General features: G+C 28.4%; 3 protein-coding genes across 3 annotated transcripts in view; 1 reads left to right on the forward strand and 2 right to left on the reverse strand.

Annotated features, from left to right (window-relative positions):
• The window catches only part of LOC117177027 (vacuolar protein sorting-associated protein 37A), a 15,471-nt gene extending 12,760 nt beyond the window's left edge, over window positions 1-2,711 (reverse strand). The window contains exons 1-3 of the mRNA XM_033367482.1: window positions 2,554-2,711; window positions 1,409-1,598; window positions 1,220-1,334 (exon numbers count right to left, since the gene is read on the reverse strand). Coding sequence (XP_033223373.1) covers window positions 1,220-1,334; window positions 1,409-1,598; window positions 2,554-2,642 — 394 coding nt within the window. The 5' untranslated portion in view covers window positions 2,643-2,711. The remainder of the gene's footprint in view (window positions 1-1,219; window positions 1,335-1,408; window positions 1,599-2,553) is intronic.
• An 85-nt stretch (window positions 2,712-2,796) lies between these two features.
• Window positions 2,797-13,244, forward strand: LOC117177110 (actin-related protein 8). The gene is made up of 8 exons (XM_033367603.1): window positions 2,797-3,137; window positions 3,683-3,850; window positions 4,052-4,543; window positions 7,063-7,407; window positions 7,507-7,653; window positions 9,171-9,390; window positions 9,470-9,598; window positions 12,923-13,244. The coding sequence occupies exons 1-8, from the start codon at window positions 3,108-3,110 to the stop codon at window positions 13,093-13,095; spliced, it is 1,704 nt and encodes a 567-aa protein (XP_033223494.1). The 5' UTR covers window positions 2,797-3,107; the 3' UTR covers window positions 13,096-13,244.
• On the reverse strand, window positions 13,118-18,178 carry LOC117177111. The gene is made up of 5 exons (XM_033367604.1): window positions 18,062-18,178; window positions 16,832-17,242; window positions 13,944-14,079; window positions 13,800-13,856; window positions 13,118-13,702 (listed from the first exon to the last, which is right to left on the reverse strand). The coding sequence occupies exons 2-5, from the start codon at window positions 17,197-17,199 to the stop codon at window positions 13,550-13,552; spliced, it is 714 nt and encodes a 237-aa protein (XP_033223495.1). The 5' UTR covers window positions 17,200-17,242; window positions 18,062-18,178; the 3' UTR covers window positions 13,118-13,549.
• Window positions 18,179-18,240: the final 62 nt, after the last annotated feature.

Raw genomic sequence — 18,240 nt, forward strand, 5'->3', positions numbered from 1 at the left:
TTTTTTTAAAGAACTCTGATTAACATAAAATACATAAGTGCAACACCAGAAATATGTTACAAGACAAATAGAAGGCTTAAAAATATAAATTAAAAAATTTTTAATGTTTGAAATTTCAAAAAATTATTTATTATTTTAAAACTAATTTATAATTGTTTAAACAATTACAATTTTTTAAACAATTTTCTTGCCTTTAAAACCTCAACAATCATTTTGTTGCTTATTATTATTTATTATTATGCTTATTATTAATTATTATTATGTTTTTAGTTGCTGAATTTCAAGAATAATAATTATTTTTTGACATATTTGGTAATTATTGATACTTTAATTAGTTTTAACAATTTTACCCCAGTAAATCTTAAAAGGTTATTATTTTATGGGATAAATGACAAAATAAAATAATTTGTAAAGTCATATTTTTTCTTAAAAATGTCGGTCAATTGTTTAGATAAGTTTCATTTGTTTACACAATTTTTTCATTCTGTAAATCGTTAAAAGATATTATTTAAAAAATGAGTGTATAAGTCCTAAGAAAGGGCGCAAGTAATGATGATAAGTTTTTAAAATAATGGCAATCTGTTTTCCGCAGTAAATATCATTCTTGAAGTTCATTAACTTTTCAAGATCTACAGGAATTTTGTTTAAGCAAATGAAAATTGTTTCAGCAATTTTAAACTGTCTTTCAAACAAAATATAACACGAAGCATTCATTAAATGCGTTAAAAATTCTTTCAACAAATTAAAATTATTTCAATAATCGCCAGATATGTAGATATATACCGGAAAATAATAACTTCATGATTTTCGAAAAGAAATGTCGAGTACCATACAAGGAGGTTGAAGGTGTCAAAACGAAAATTTATTGGGTGGAAATTATTCCTTGCACATTCCTTAAGAGGTGCTTAAACATTAATTTAAAAAAAAGTTAATAACAATGACATATTTTTTCAATTTTTTCGAAAACAAGCCTTTTCATTAAAAATCCCAATTTCGGCCGATTTAAAAATAAAAAATATGGAGTTTATTTTTCAGCTAAAGGAACAATAAAAATTAATAAAAATCGAATGTTTACTATCATAACTTTGGACCACCCTACCGAAAAAAAGAGGAATTAGAAAAAAGAGGGAAAATGCAATTGAATAGGGGGAAGACTTATCCTTGATAATTAATTTAAGAGGTAAGAGGTAAAATACAAAAAAATAATTAATGATCATACCTATTTGTGGTATAGCAGACGGTGGTGAATTATCTTCTATAAGTTGCGGTGGGTTTCTGCTGAATTCTCTGATAATTGCCTGGACAACGCGGCCAAGGTCGCTGTGAACTGTGAACTGATTTAAAAAAACGTTTATGATATTATTCGTGAGGTCAAAATAGGCCAAAAAAGGTTGCCTTTTTAACTTACGTTCAGTAAACCCGGCGCACTTGTGATTTCACTGTGCTCATTACACCAAGGATGCGTTATCGCAGGCGATACTCTGAGTACTGGCTTTTCCAAAGGAAATTCCGGTGAGAGCGAGACCAAAATGGCCATTCGCCTATCTCCAGCGTCAAATTGTACTTGGTATTCCACATCTTCTCTTAATTCTAACACACTGGGAAATATAAATGAATTGATCCCTGATTAGATAATGAGAATACTCTTTGATAAAAACAATCTCGGTTTTTACGATTTCAGTCTTCGCAAAAACAAATGTCAAAACAGAGAACTTCATAAATTACTTTCAACTACATTAAATTGTAACTTTAACTCATAAATAATTTTTAGAATAAAAAAGAATTGTCAAAAACTGTGATAAAAAATGTAGGGAAAACGCCCCTTAAGTTAATCTACATTGGATATAATCATTGATTAAAAATAATAATGCTTGTGAAACAATTCATTTAATTTAGTTAATAGTTCAGACACTATAAATATTATTAAATTAAAACTGGTTATTTTTCTTTTATTTGTGTTCTTGATAAATAATTATCCGCTATAGGCAGGTTTCCCCTATGCAATTTAAATAGTATTCAATACTCTATGCACATTAATACCACTAATCTTTGAATTTGCATATTTACGTGATTGTCACTTCATTTCCCGTAAAAAAAAAGTAAAGACAAAGTAAAGTAAAAAAACATCATTAAACAATAATAATCAAGCATTCTTCCTCTAATAAGTCAAAATAGAAAAATGAAACTTCAAATGAAGTTTCATTAAAACTAAAATAACATCCCCCCCCCCCCCCCCCCCCTCCAAAAAAAAGCTCAATACCTCAGGAAGAAATAATTTATCTGTGACGAACAATTTCAATGGAGCAGATACTCGCGCAAAAAATATGTTTATCATGGAAATCCTAATTCTACAATGAAATTGTTATCAAATTTATAAGAATTTTTAACCTATAATTCTTTGAAGTTTAGAGCAATGACAGTTAAATTTCAGTGATTACACATAGGGAAATTTGTGGTATTGAATAAGAGACTATTGTCTAGCGATCTTTACAAAGCCAACGATGTTAACAGAGGAGGTTAAGTAGAGATTACTAAGTTTGAAAATTCACTTACTGGTCATTAAAAATTTTCAGGGTGTCGATTTGTCGTTTTCTCTTGACGGCGGCATTCTCATTTTCTCCACGGAATATTCGCGATATCATTTAAATGCCTTAATTTTGGATAAATCATTCGCTTTATCCGTCTACCACTGTCAAAGTAACCAACCAGCAGAACAGCTCAGAACAGCTGTTCCGATATCTGCCAACTTCGCACAGGAAATCAAATCTGACGTCATTCATGTCAAATGTCATGTGAATCAAACCGTGAATATAGAATCGAAAATCATCATTAATGTTTATTTATTCTCTCGTCCACCGGAATTGTAGATAATCTTTTTATTTTTTGTCTTCATAATGTTCTTGTGTGTTTTTTATTTTTAGATAAGAAAAAGCAATTTTGAAAGGAACTGATAGACCGCCTAGACCCATACATAACCTCAAAATGTAAATTTCACATGTAAACAAAAGATTGCTGATGGTCTTGTTTATTGAATGTTTTTATTAATGAAATTAATGTGATGACTCCCTGACTATTGCGAATTAAAATTGTTCTTTACTTTAATAACCATGCCCGTATTTCAAGAATCGTGTGCGGAGGTGAGTTTTTTTATTTTTAAATGCTCAATTTTTGATTGTCCTTTTGATACTTATCTAATTCCAAGAATATTATTTATTTTTAGTTCCGTATTTTTAATAATTTAACTATAGGAAGTTAAGTAAAAAAAATAAAAAGTCACATAAATACTATGTATATCTACTTTTTTATTTTATTAAAAATAACTTTTTAGTTCGATATTTATTGAACTATTTTCTTTATTTTTTAAATACTTTATTATTTGAATCGAAAAGTCTCACATTCTGAAATCATTTTTATTTTTCTTCCTTCAAAATTTGATTTTAATTTTAACATTTGAATCCAAAAAGTTTAAATTTTGTATGATGTTTGTTAAAAAACAATAAAGGGATGCAAGGACATGCAAGATGATAAATTGTAACAAATTATTAACATTATTATTCACCGTTAGCCATTAAAAACATAGACTAAGATTTGAGTTCTTTAATACGTAATTTAAATTATGTTGCTTGAATTTTATATTTAAATAACTGTGTTTAAGCACACTTTTAGAATCTGATTTTTACAGCAAATACAGGCCCAGACTGTAATTATAATCCATCCTGGATCCTTGTATCTTCGAATGGGTCGGGCCTCGGATTTAAATCCTTGTACATTAATAAATGCAGTGGCGAGAAAAAGGCTTCCAGGAGGTTTGCAGCACAAGGATACTTTTCTTCCTCCACTTGTGCCTCGTGTAAGAAGAACAATTTGCTAACAAAATTATAATTTAAAAATTTAACTAAAATATCTGATCGATGTGGTTGCAGGAGTTGTAAAATAAAGATATTCAAACTTCAATGCTATTAATCATGTCCTGCCTGGTTTTGAATAAAAGAAAATGTTCTGATTAAAAAAACTCTCACTTCACTGAAACTCAAATTGATATTTTTTCCAGACAAAAGAATTGACTCAAGCAATGGAAGACTCTCGCCTCCAAGTATCACACACTCTCCAATCTTGCCTTCAATCCGACGGAAGAAGAAGATACGCAACACCTCCTCAACAAATTGCAGCTTTCAATCGTAGGTCGAATCCCGAAATTTTGTCTCCATTTTCAGGAGAATGGATTAAAACCGATCAAGACGTGATAATAGGAGACGAAATCCTATCTTTGAATCCCTCCGAGAATTTCAATATTCACTTTCCATACAGAAGAGGAGAACTCAATGTTCATTCTGGTCCTGGCGGAAGTTTAAAAGCAGTTTTAGCAGATTTAAAAGTAATTTGGGAATACGTCCTCACTAAAAAAATGGACATTCCTCTCAGGGATCTGAAACACTATCGAGCAATTCTCATCATCCCTGATATTTATAATAGACAGTACCTGAAGGAACTAACGAGTTTAATGTTGTGTGAAATTGGATTCGGAGGCTGCTTTCTTCTACAGGTCTGTTGCGTAAAGTAAAATAGTCCTTTATTATAAATAATTATATCAGGCATTTGTATTGAGTATGAGCCTTCGTGAAATCTGTCAAATCTTTTGAAAACTTTGTGGGATCTGTGAGGTCATTTGAAATCTTAGAAATATTTTTTTAATCGTAAAAATATTTGTCAAGTCATTAAAATATGTTATGTGAAATCTTTGCAATCTTCTTGAAGTCAATGACATTTTTTAAATCTTTCTGAAATCTTTTCATAAATCTGAACATTTTTTAAAACTTGAAATGTTCGACATTTTTTGTAATCTTTGAAATATTTGAAGTATTTACATCTTTGAAAAATTTTGAGAATGTTTGAAGTTTTTTTGTAATCTTTGAAATCTTTATGGAATCTTTTGAAATTCTACAAATTTTTCTGAAATCATTGAATTATTTGAAAAGTCATTAAAATCTTTTTATTCTTCTTGAAGTAATTGGCATTTTTAAAATCTGCCTGAAATCTTTTCGAAATCGGAAAAATTTGTTTAACTTGAAATGTTCGACATTTTTTTTCATGTTTGAAATCTTTTGAAATTTTTGTGAAATCTTCGCAATGTTTTAAAATATTTTTTTAATCTTTGAAATATTTGAAGTATTTATATCTTTGAAAAAATTTTGAGAATGTTTGAATTTTTTTGTAATCTTTGAAATCTTTATGGAATCTTTTTAAATATTTGTGAAATCTTGGCAATCTTCTTGAAGTCATTGCAATTTTTTGTATCTTTCTGAAATATTTGCAGTATTAACATTGTCTTTGAAAATTTTTGAACACGTTTGAAATTTTAGAAGCATTTTATAATCTTTGAAATCTTTATGAAATCTTTTCAAATCTTAAAGTATTTGTGAAATAATTTAAATCATTGTGAAAACATTAACATATTTGCAAAATTTGTGAATCATAAGATGATCCAAAAAAAGGCGAAAAAATAATCTTAATCTTTTAATGAATTTTTTCATTCGTAACAAGTAATGAATAAAGATTGTTCATACTATCAATCAAGACAGCTATTAAAATTGTGAAACAAATTTTGTTGTTAGTTTTTGACGTCTATAGGCAATTTAAAATTATTGCTTCTTGTAATAATTAGATATTTCCATTCGGCATGGTTTTTTTTAGAATAATAATACCAGAAGACCATTTTCTCAGTTTTTAATGTACTAAACCATTTTTTTAAATTCTTTAGGCGCAAAGAAAATCAGCTGAAAAATTGTCATTTTTTATGTTTTTGCAGAAAAATGATATTTTTCGCCCTTTGCAGTTTGCAAGAAATTTTTTAAATGGTCTCATGTATCGCTTAAAGTTCTAATGCATGTTCAACCAGTTTTCTGCAAATTTCATATCAATCAGTGAAAATGTTCTTTATTTATAATCATTATACAATAAAAAAAAAAATGTTTTTTCTAGCACCTAAAGCGGGTTTTCTTCAAACAAGCTTATTGTATCTAACAATGTTTAAACTAAGAACTATTTTTCATTTTTACATCTCTACAACTTTTTTTAATGATATCTTATTATCGTAAAGTGAATAAGTATGACAATACACCAGGGAAACGATTAAAAACTAGAGCCCCATTGATTTTTGCGATTCATATAATTTTTTTAATTTCTTAATTATTAAGTGTGTTAAATATTGGAAAGCATTTTTATATTACAAGTTACTTTTGTAACTATATTTCAGAACACTGTGCAAGTACTGTAATATATGCATGTCACAGTGATTTTACAGTCTGAAAAGCAAAAAAACATTTAACTCTAGTTTTCAATAATTTTTCCCTTGTATTAGCATAGTTATTCACCTTACGAAAATAAGATATCGATAAAAGTTGTAGATGTACAGCTGATCAATATTTGTTACATAAAAAATGTTGAGATACGATAAGCTTGTTTGAAGAAAAACATCTTTTGGCTAATTACACTGAATGTATGTTACTCTAAAAAAAATTATTCTGAATGAAAATTTCTAATAATTACGAAAAAGCAATAATTTACAATTGTCTACAGACGAAATTTTTTTTTTAAAGATTTCAATTTTTTACTCGTAACTCTGCTAGATGATATATATAATGATATATAATGATATATATATAATGATGGTTCCAATAATTTTTTATTCATTTGTTGTTATGGATAAGAAATATAATTTCATTAATCAATCTTTTTTACGTAACTTGTTTAAAAAAATCGGGGAGCATTTTCACTTTTCCAAAAAGTCCTTTTTCTAGAACACTCTGGTAAGTATTTGTGAAACCTTTTAAATTTTTGTAAAATTTTTGAAATCCTTCCGAATTCAATCTGAAACGATTCAAATTTTTTAAATTTTCTGAATCTTCCAAATCTTTCTGAAATCTTCATGAAGTATTTTGAATTCTTTGTCAAATCTTTGTGAAGTCTGGATTAAATTCTAAATTCGAGTGCTGAACCTTTCGGAAATACTAAATATTATTGTGTAATAAAAATTCAAAATTATTCAGAAATGTTATGTTCAAGGATCATGTGGCTGCTACATTCGGTGCAGGTTTGGGTTACGCCTGTGTCGTAGACGTAGGAGATCAAAAAACATCAGTGTCGTGTGTTGAAGACGGAATTTCTCATAGAAATACCAGAGTTCGGATGGATTACGGCGGTGGTGATATCTCGCAAACATTCTTCTGGCTTTTGCAGAAATGTGCCTTTCCGTACAAAAATTGTGATCCCTCTGATAAACTCGATGCATTGTTACTTAGTCAATTGAAAAAGGACTTTTGCCATGTTGATTTGAATGTCTGTGGATCTCAGGAAAAGACATTTATCGTCAAGAAACCGAAACAACGGAGCGAAAATTATACTTTGCAGGTCAGTTCCGCCAATAAATTTGTACATAGAGAGAAGGGAAAATAAGCGTTCAAAAACTTATTTCGAATAATGAAAAATAATTGAACCTTCTAAATGCAGGTAGGCGACGAGTGTTTAGTGGCGCCTCTAAGTCTCTTTCAACCCGAACTCTTCAGAGTAACGGGAACACACAATGTCCACGTTCAAAAAAGATCTACTGGAGATCCGGAGGATCCACACGACGAGAATTATTTAAGAGAAACTAGTGTGAGTTACTGGAAATATTAAAAATTTAAAGTTCTATTATTTAGACCTCGCAATTTAAGCTAGGATAATCAGTATTTGCACTTTGGATGCTTGAATGAAACTTTATCGAAAGCATCTCTTTTAGATCCTAGTATGTTCATGCATCATATTCTGAATTTTTTACATAATTATGTATAGTTTAAGATTAAATTGCTCAAAGCTCTGTAAGCTTTGAGGTTCCATCCTTCCTTTGGACAATTTTCTCTATCTCACGTTGTTATGCTAACAATAGGATTTTGTTTTTCATATTATTTCTGATGGATGAAGAAAAATATCCAACTATTTAAAAAAAAAACTATCCTAAAATCTCTATCTCAAAGGTGCTCTAAAATCTCTTTTGGTGTAATATTGGAATTTTAGATTTGTTTATATCACGTTCGAAAAATAAATTAAAAACGAGGATTTCTTTTAAAAAATGGTTCAAAGAAGTTTTGTAGAAATTCTTAAACCCTAAAATCGCTTCAAAAATGTTTCCCCGTATTTCTCGTCTTTTGGCTCAAAATTTGAATTTTCGATTTTTGTCGTAGTATTTTGAAAAATATAACGAAAGTGACAAGTCCTATAAAAATTATTCGAATACATTTTTGTAGGAGTTTTTAAAAGCTGCAATTCCTTCTTGAGTTTTTTACGCGTATCTTACACCGTTTGGTTTGAAAATTTAATTTTTAATTTCCCCATAGTATTTTCAATAAATAAAACCAAAATGTAAAGTACAATCACAAAATGATTAAGACACAGTTTTTAGAACTTTTTAAAAGCTTCAATTCATCATTGAAACTTTTTTCCGTATCTCACGACGTTTGATTCAAAATTTGAATATTTTATTTTTTTCATAGTATGTTCGCTAAATGTAACCAAACTGACAAGTCTTATCAAAGATTAGTTCCGAGAAATTGTATAGGACTTTTCAATAGCTATAATTACTTCCTAAGATTTTTCCCATATTATGCGTCCTTTGGTTCAAAATTTGAATGTTCGATTTTTTGCATAGTCTTTTAAAATGCTACAATATCTTTCTCCTAAACTTTTTTACTTATCTATCGTTTAGCTTAAAATTATAATTTTCTACTTATTTACTTTCGATATATAAAACAAAACAAAAAACCAGTCCTATCTGAAAATGGTTGAAACAAAAATTTTAGATATTTTTGAAGAGCTTACATTTTTCTTTCAATCTTTTTTCACGTATCTTTCGTTGTTTGACGAACTCGTTCTTTGCCAAAGCTCGATTTGATCCGTTAATTTTTCGCGAATTATCGTGTTGTCGGTCGGACAGATATACAAACAGATGCCATTGCTAAACTTTGATTTTCGGCTTCAGGGGGTCTCAGAACTTGGAGATCCCTTGAAAACCCGTGGTGTGAAATTTCGGACAGTTCTAAAACTTTCTCATTTACAAATGATGAGAATGTAAAAAAAGTATTTGTAAATTTTCTTATCTTATGTTTGATATATAACTCCCATATATTTTCTAATAGCGAAGAGGAATTAAAGAGAGTTTAGAACAAACTTTAGATGCGCAAGAAGAAATAGCAACTCCTGCAGTCGCCGGTGAAGAAGAAGTCGTCGTCGATACTGTCGATTCTGCCCCTATAGCTTTACAAAATAGGGAAATGGATGCCCCTCGAGAATTTGTGATGGGTCCTCAACAACTTTTGGGGCTCGATCATGCCGTTTTGCAAAGCATCGACAGATGTCGTTAGTAGAACTTTGGTTTCCTTATTCACACAACTGTATTAAATAAATACTAATTTTTAACCTTTTTTGTGCTTTTCAGCAACGGATGATTTAAAGAGAAAAATGTATAGCTGTGTGTTAGTTGTCGGTTCTGGAATGAAGTTCCAAGGAATTGGGATGTGGCTTCATAATAGGATATCTCTTCAGATTCCATACATGTACAGAGCAGGTAATTTTTAAGTTTAAGAATCTAATAGCGTGGCCTGGAATATAATTTCAAGACCTTGATTTTTATGGTTAATGGATTGAGATAGAGATTTCCTTTCGATTGTGAAAAAGTAATCAATATTTGATTTCAGACATGAATTTGCTCTAGGCAGAAAACAATTATTTTGTAAAAGAATTCTTTATTTTACTCGTTATAGGTTTTATAGAGTTAAATAATGAGTTTGCTAGCAGTAGGATCAATATTTTTTGAGACCAGGAAAACCGGGAAGTGGCAGTGAATATGTTTTTTGAATAGGAATTTTACCTTTTTTTTATGAAGAAAAGTCTATCCAATCAGTTTATATATCAGATGATATAATTCACTTCAAAATAAGCTTCATTTCAACTTCTTTTTAATGTTAAGTTTTCAACTGAAAGAATGTTAAAATACAGTTTTAAAGACTTGGGCAATTAAAAAATAATAGCATGTGAAATTGAAATTTTTTAAGTTGAACTGTAGTTCGAATATAAAAAATTCCGCAATGATTTATTTTACAATTCAAAAGCCTTATTAATTAAATGAATGTAAATGTCCGATTGAAATTTTATAAACCATTTTCAATTTTTAAATAATTTTAAATTAATAGATTTATAATTAAACGCTTCTATTCAACTTTAAATAATATTGAAATATTGTCTGAGTCTTCAATACTCCATTTTTAAATAATTAAAATTGAGTTTAATTAATTAAAGAAAATAACAATTTTTGAATACTTGGCAATAGTTGACTATTGATTTAAATGAGTAAATATAAATCAAATATTCAAAACTAAAAAGTTGGAAATGAATTGTTTGAAACTGTTTTAGAAGATATTTAGAAGTTTTAAAAAGATTTCAAAACATTTAAAACAAAATATAGATTTTTGAAATTTAGAAATAAAATATTGAATCTTTTTAATGATTTTTTAACGGTTTTAGATCATAAAAAATTGTCTTAAGGGCATGTGATACTTAAAAAATTGTCGATTTTACCAGTTTTAGGTTCCCCCGGCTTTTTTTCTAGAATAATAAATATTTTGTCTTAAAAATTTGGGAAATGATAGCGAACGTGCTAACGGACGTCCTCACACACTTTCTTTTGTAGGTTAACTTAAAAAAGTTTTAATTTAGCAAAATGTGATTAATTTGCATAGCGCTTAGGAAATAGTATATATATATAATAGTATATATTTAGCCTTCAAAATCTGGGAAATTATAGCGGACATTCTAACGGACGTCCCCACACATTTTTTTTGTGTTTTTTTATCAAAAAATTTTTGATATTGCTAACAACGTGCGTGTATATTTCGAGGTTATGTGTGTTACAATTCACCCGAGCGTTACTTCCAAACTACACAATATTTCTGGCCGAAAACTTTGGACTTACAAATAAACATAGTAACTAATCTCCCGGAACTAACCTTGTTTGCAGGCAATGAAAAAGTTTATTTCATAAATAATTTCCAGATTGTCGGAAAGGCAGAGATGAAAAACGACGTAACCTCAAAATAATGCTTATGCAGAAAATTTTTATTTAGCACAATAAAATTTTTTGTTATTATCCATCAAAAAGAGTCTAGGGAGGTCCGTTATGATATTTTATTGCATCTACGAATTCAGTTTTTAAAAATTTTCATTTTTGTGGAAAAAGAGCCGGGGAAACTGTAAGTATCACATGCCCTTAAGGACATGTATCGAGTGAGTCACGTGACCAGATTCCTACCTTACCCTCACTTTTGTTATTTACGAAACTTATTTTCACACGAAGCGCCACATCGAGTTGAAAATTTGAGATAATGAATAAGAAGCACTAATAAAGGTGGGTCTGGTCCTAAATTTTAATAATGATGAAAAAAGCAAAAAAAATTATTTAAATTACAAATTTTTTTTATAATTATAAAAATTTAGGACCAGACCCACCATTCTTAGTGCTTCTTGTTTAGTATCCCAAATTTTCAACTCTATGTGGCGTTTCATGTGATAATAAGTTGGGAAATAAAAAAACTGGCGGTAAGGTAGGAATCTGGTCACGTGACGCACTCATCACATGGCCTTAAGATTCCTGGGAAAATGAAAACGATTTTTAATTTTAAGAAATTAATTGTAACAGAATATTTAAAAAGATTTCAAAACAAGTTTAATGATTAAATAACAATTAAACAGAAATTAATTAAGACAAAATTCGAGTAAATTTAAGAGATATTTAGAGGTTTTGAAAATATTTAAACATAATTTAATACTTTAAAAGGTTTCAAACAATTTCAAACAAAATGTATATTTTTGGAGATATCAAGCCAAAGATTTAGGAGCTGTTTAAGCGTTTTGAAGGGTTCTAAAAATAAAAAGTTTTATTTATATCCTTAGGAAAATACAGAATGATTTTTTTCTTTAAAAAATTAATTTTAAAAAAATATTAAAAATGATTTCCAACATGGTGAAAGAGTAATGTGGAAGATTTTAAGGCAATTAGTTTAATTTTGCGCGGTTTATTCAATGTTATGGGAAAAATTCGAATAATTTTAAAACAAAATTTTATAACTTTTGTGGATTTTTATTACAAAAAAATGTGTTAATGTATTTAAAAAGATCTTAAAACTAAATTAGATGTATTAATAACAATTGAGCCTTTATTAATCTGTAACGACTTAAGACTGAACTAATTACATTTTTTCTTAGAAAGCGTTCAATTTAGAAAAAATTGCAATCTTTCAATTTTTAATGTTTCTAACTTGAAATTTCTTTAAATGTTTTAATTTTGAAAATTTGTTAATTCATTCTTCCATTTAAAGGAATGGAAATGATAGCAGTTTAACGGAATTTAATTCTACATTATTTAATTGAAGTATTAAAAGTTTCCATTTTATACATGTAAATTATTGAGCGTTTGAATTGAAAAATGTTATGCTTTAATTTTAAAAGTTTAAAATTCAAGAGTTTCACCTTCAATTTTATAATTTGCTGTTCAATTTTACAACTTCAAATGAAAAAAATTAGCTTCAAAATTTCAAATAATTAAATTTCAATGACCGTGAAAAATGTTTTTTAACCGGGAAATGACCGGGATTTTTTTTTCCTCGATTAAAATCGCCACCCTGAACTATACTGTATGACTTAGAGCAGTATAGGAGATAAATAATTTTTTATCTACAACATTAATTAAAGTTTTTCAAATGATTTTGACGATATATCATTTTTCGAATACGTAATAACCTGGAAGTTACCTGGAATTTGCAATCATCCTATGAAGCGGCACCCTGATCTAAGGATTAATATATTTCATGAATTCTAATAAAAATGATAATTTCAGAACAATTAGATATAATAACGCAACCAAAGGAAATGGATCCAGGAATAACTGCGTGGAAAGGTGCAGCAATTCTAAGTTGCTTAGAATCAGCCCAAGAACTTTGGATTGGTCGACAAGAATGGGAACGCATAGGTGTGAGATTATTGAGAGAAAGGGCTCCTTTCATGTGGTAAATAAATAAAAACCTTCGCCTAATTTAATCTTTAAAATATAGTTTATTAATTGTGATCATTATAAGAATAGTAAAACTTTTATTCTAAGGACAGTTCATGTAAGTTTGGTCCCTCTTTTTACCAGTGTCAATAAAATGTGAAGCTTTGTACTCGCTGACTTGTAATATTTACATCTGTCACTGATTTATTACAACACACTGGGAATCTCATTTACGTGCGGTTCAGACATGGTCGTAAATAGCCTTAAATCAAATTAAATACAACATTCGCTTGCCCCGAACGTTAAAATTGAGGGCCGTGTGAACCATTTCTACCGGATTTCGACGCATGCTAACAGCTGATGCAATTTATACTATAATTCTAGGAACTATTTAAATGGCTGTTACTTAAATGGGGTTCCCAGTGTACTTGCACTTTTTACTCGTTCCTTAGAAAATTTTAATTTATTATGTAATTATAATAAATCCAGCATCTTAGCCTTGTTCTTGTTGTTAGGGTGGAGAGTAATTATGCCTGTTGATATCAAGAAATTTGTGTAGTAAATCGTGTCTGGAGTAATGTCAACGTATACGTCGTCGCCACCTTTTAATTGTGCCCTGCTGAGATCCTGAAAAATTAAAGGTGTTAGGAACTGAGTATTTTCAAATCTTTTTTTAATATATTTTCTTGCAACTGACGATTTTTTAAATTTGCTTGCTACTCACTAGAAGAAAATTGTTCAATCCATCATTTCCTGGGAACATCGTTTGGATAACAGTTTTCTGAAATTGTTACCATAATTGAATTTTAAAGCTTTCAATGATGGATAGAGATCTTCAAATTGTGGAAATATTTTTAATTAGACTCACGAGATCGGATTTGACATCAGAAAAGAGACGTTTAGTGGCTGCATATTCTTGTTCATATGTATTTTTAGTTTTGTCCTCAGTGGCGTTCAAAGCAGCTTCTTTCATTTTTTCAAAACCAGCTTTTTTGTCCTCTAGACTGAAACAAATATTGACGATAATTAGGTATTTTCATCTAGATTTTTAATTCTTCTATGTTAATGTCGCAATTACAGCAGGCTTCGAATTCATATATGGAACTAACATAAGAAAAAAAACGAAGTATTACAAAATGAGTCTTTTTAAATTAGTCAAAAATTAGTGTTTAAATAAAAAATGCATTTAAAAATTAGCCTTTTTAAATCAGTCAAAAATTAGTTTTTAAATAAAAATTTAATGTGTAGAAGACTAAAAAAGAACGTAGTTAAAAGGAATATTTCATTATACTTTTCTGTATGTAAATAATGGAAGCGTCCATGAACTACGTTACCAGTTGGGGGGGGGGGGGGGGGGGGGGGGGGGGGGGGGGGGGGGGGGGGTCCAGTCAAAGTAACGTTGCACGTTACACGAATTTAGAGAATTTTTTTTCTAAAAGTACATGAAGGTTAAGTTTTTAGTACGTTTCCAGATGATGAATGTTTCCGGTAGAAAATTAATCTTTTTTTTTCCAAAAATTTATGTTTTTAGTTGAAAATTAAACTTTTTGGTTGAGAATTCTTGAATTTTTTCAAAACTCGTCTTTTTTGGTAGTACGATAACCTTGTTGTTTAAAATGTTACCTTTTTTAGCTGAAACTTTAAATTTTGGGTTAAAAACACTTGAATTTTATTTCAACTTCGTCCTTTTTTGGTAGTAAATTAATCTTTTTGTTCAAAAATTCTTCTTTCTTCATTGAAAATTCAACTTTTGAGTTCATAATTCTTTAATTTTGTTAAAAATTCGTCTTTTGTGGTAATAAATTAATTTTTTCGTTTAAAAATTCATCTTTTTTAGATGAAAAGTCAACTTTTTTATGAGAATTCTGGAATTCTATTGAAAATTCGTACTTTTTGACAATAAATTAATCTTTCCGTTTAAAAATTCATCTTTTTAATTGAAAATTCAACATTTGGTTGAGAATTCTTGAATTTGGTTGAAAATTCGTTTTTTGTTTGTTTTTTTGTTGTAGAAAATTAATCTTTTTGTTTAAAAAATCCTTTTTTTGGTTAAATATTGAACAACTAGGTTTTAAAGTTGAACTAATTTCTTAAAAATGAAAATAAATTTCTTTCTTAAAAATTTAACTTTTTGGTTGAGAATTCTTGAATATTGTTAAAAATTAATTTTTTTGTAGAAAATTAATATTTTTCTTTAAAAATTCATGCTTTTGGTTAAACATTGAGCAACTAGGTTTTAAAGTTGAACTAATTTCTTAAAAATTAAAACAAATTTCTTTCTTAAAAATTTAACTTTTTGGTTGAGAATTCTTGAATTTTGTTAAAAATTCTTTTTTTTTGGCAGTAAATTAATCTTTTCGTTTAAAAACTCATCTTTTTTAGTTGAAAATTCTAATTTTTTGATAAGAATTCTTGAATTTTATTGAAAATTCGTCCTTTTTGGTAGCAAATTATTCTTTTGGTTTAAAAATTCATCTTTTTTAAATGAAAATTCAACTTTCTGATTGAGAATTCTTTTATTTGGTTTAAAATTCGTTTTTTTTATAACAAATTAATCTTTTTGTTTAAAAATTCATCTTGTTGGTTAAACATTGAACAACTAGGTTTTTAAGTTGAACTAATATCTTAAAAATGAAAAAAAACTTGAAAATGAATTTTTTGGTTGACGATTCAAAATTTTAGTTAAAAATTCATCTCTTTCGTTGGAAATTGAACTGTTTTGTTGACAAATCTTGTTTTTTATTGAAAAATTACTTTTGTAATTGAAAATTTACCTATTCCTTTTTTGGTCGCAAATGGTTCTTTTTAAAGTAAAAATTTAAATTTTTGTTGAAAAATAATATAGTTTAGTTAAAAGTTCAACTGCTGGATTGAGAGTTTTTGTATTCTATTGGTAATTAGTCTTTTAGGATATAAAATTGACTTTTATCAAAATTTCAAATTTTTTAATTTGATAATTCAACTGTCTTGTATAGAAAATTCTTCATTTAAAAAAAATTATTTTTCGATAAGCAATAAAATACATTAAGGAAATTTTTATTTATATCTATGATTTTCCAGACATATCAAATTTTTTCTAATGTTTTTCTACCAGCAGAAAAGCCTCAAATGCCTGATAAAATTCTTTTCTCATTCCTATAGATTTTGAAATTTATGTGTTTAGGATCTTTAAAAGCATTTAACAATATGGACATACACGAAAATAAAAAAACTCTGAAATAAGAATTTTTAAAGTACCTGAAGTTCTGAACGTTCAAATGAACATTTTTCTTGATGGCTTTGTAAACAAGAAATAACGCTAAAATATTTATTCAATTTATATGGTAAAAACAGATTACAGAATAAACTTCGAATGTATTATTTTGATTGTAGTTAAAACAATATTCTTTGATAAAATAAAAATAGGAAAAACTGTTTCATTCATTTGAATGTTCTGAACTTCAGGTACATGAATTTTTAAAGCACATTGTACTAACGCGTAAATTGAAGGTGTTCATCAATCCATACACTAATTTTGAGATTTGTTAAGATACCCATTGACTTTTTCTATTATGATTGATTTTTGTTAGGTAATTTCTTTAGGCAAACCTTTCTTCATTTTTTTAAATAAAAAGAAACTGAAAAATATGAGTACTTGTCTAAAAAAAGTACCAAAAAAGTGTGCAACTTCAAAGTTGTACTCCTCATTTCAGGAAAAATGAGAACTTTAAAAGTTTATCAATATAAATTAGATATAATAATTGAGTAATGATGTACTAATTAACGTCGGCTTTCAGAGTCGATACTTCATTCTGCATTCGTTTGAGAAGTGCGTCCATATTATGAACTTCATCCTCCAAACCCTGAATGGCAGTAGAGTAGAGATCGGCAGATTTCAGAATCGGGAAGTTTCTAGGATCTTTTTCTTTCACTAGTTTTTCTAAACTTTCCAGCACTTCCAGCTGTTTCTGAACAATGTTGTCGATAGTCACGTTTGGACCTAGACTGCTAACTTCATTGTTTCTTATAGCTTCTGTTAGCTCGTCTATTTCGTTTTGCTTTTCTTCTTTGACGTCCTTCAAGAGATCATAGGTGTCTTCCAGCGTGAACTCGGGATTTTCTATCGGATTGGGATCAGAATCCATTGCGATTTCTCTACCAGAAATTGTAGTTTCAAACACTTCAAATCTGGAATGATTCAAGTTTGAACTCATTTAATTTCGGATTATTTTATTTTCAACACTTCAAGCTCAAAAGTGGTGAATTGATAAGATTTTATATCTGAAATAGAGTGTAAAATGTTGAATATTTAATTTTGAATATAATTTCATATGTTTCAATTTAAAATCATCTAATTCTGAAGACTTTCACTTTAACATTGTTTTTTTCGCCTTCCTGTAACGTTATTCAATTTTAATTGTTATTTATTTAAAATATTTATTTTAATTATTCTAACTGGAAAGTTCTCAATTTAAAATTCTTCCAGCAAGGCTCTCATTAACACTATTTTCAAACATTTCTTCAAAATAATATCTTTTAATTATATTCTTCAATGTAAATCTATAAGGGTTTTAAGGATTCAATTAAAAATTGAATTCAATAGTCAGGTATATAGAGAAACAATAAAAAGAGAATATTCCCAGAATTTATTAATAAGCTTCTGAATCATAAAAATTAATATCAGGTGTAAATTTAAAAATAATGAAAATAGTATTTTTTTCTTTGACCGCCGACAGTAGCATTCATCCCCCTCGATAATTGCTCCCATTGCCATATACGTACAAGAATGAATCATAAACAAGATAAATAATACTTTTTAGTAAAACAACAAATGATAAATTAGCAATCAATTACAATAAGTAAACAGTAATAATAAAAAATGTAGATTTTGGCGGGAACAATTGACATTGAAATCTAACCTATAAAGTGTAAACTGCTCCATACATTATTCTTTTATATTTCTTTGATGGAGATGAATAAAATTACCTTATTTTACATTTTACTCACTTTTAGGCCTCAAAAAATTGTTAAAACTTCAGAGACAAAGACGCTTTGAAACGTTTCCTGCACGTTTATTTGGTTTTGTCTCTTTTGTGAAGTTTTCGATATTTGACAACAAAAACACACTTTTAATTTCAGGGGTGTGTATACTGTTTAAATTAGTTCAGTCCTTAATCTAAAAACTG

Source organism: Belonocnema kinseyi, chromosome 7, assembly GCF_010883055.1.
Source record: "Belonocnema kinseyi isolate 2016_QV_RU_SX_M_011 chromosome 7, B_treatae_v1, whole genome shotgun sequence".
Lineage (NCBI taxonomy): Eukaryota > Metazoa > Arthropoda > Insecta > Hymenoptera > Cynipidae > Belonocnema > Belonocnema kinseyi.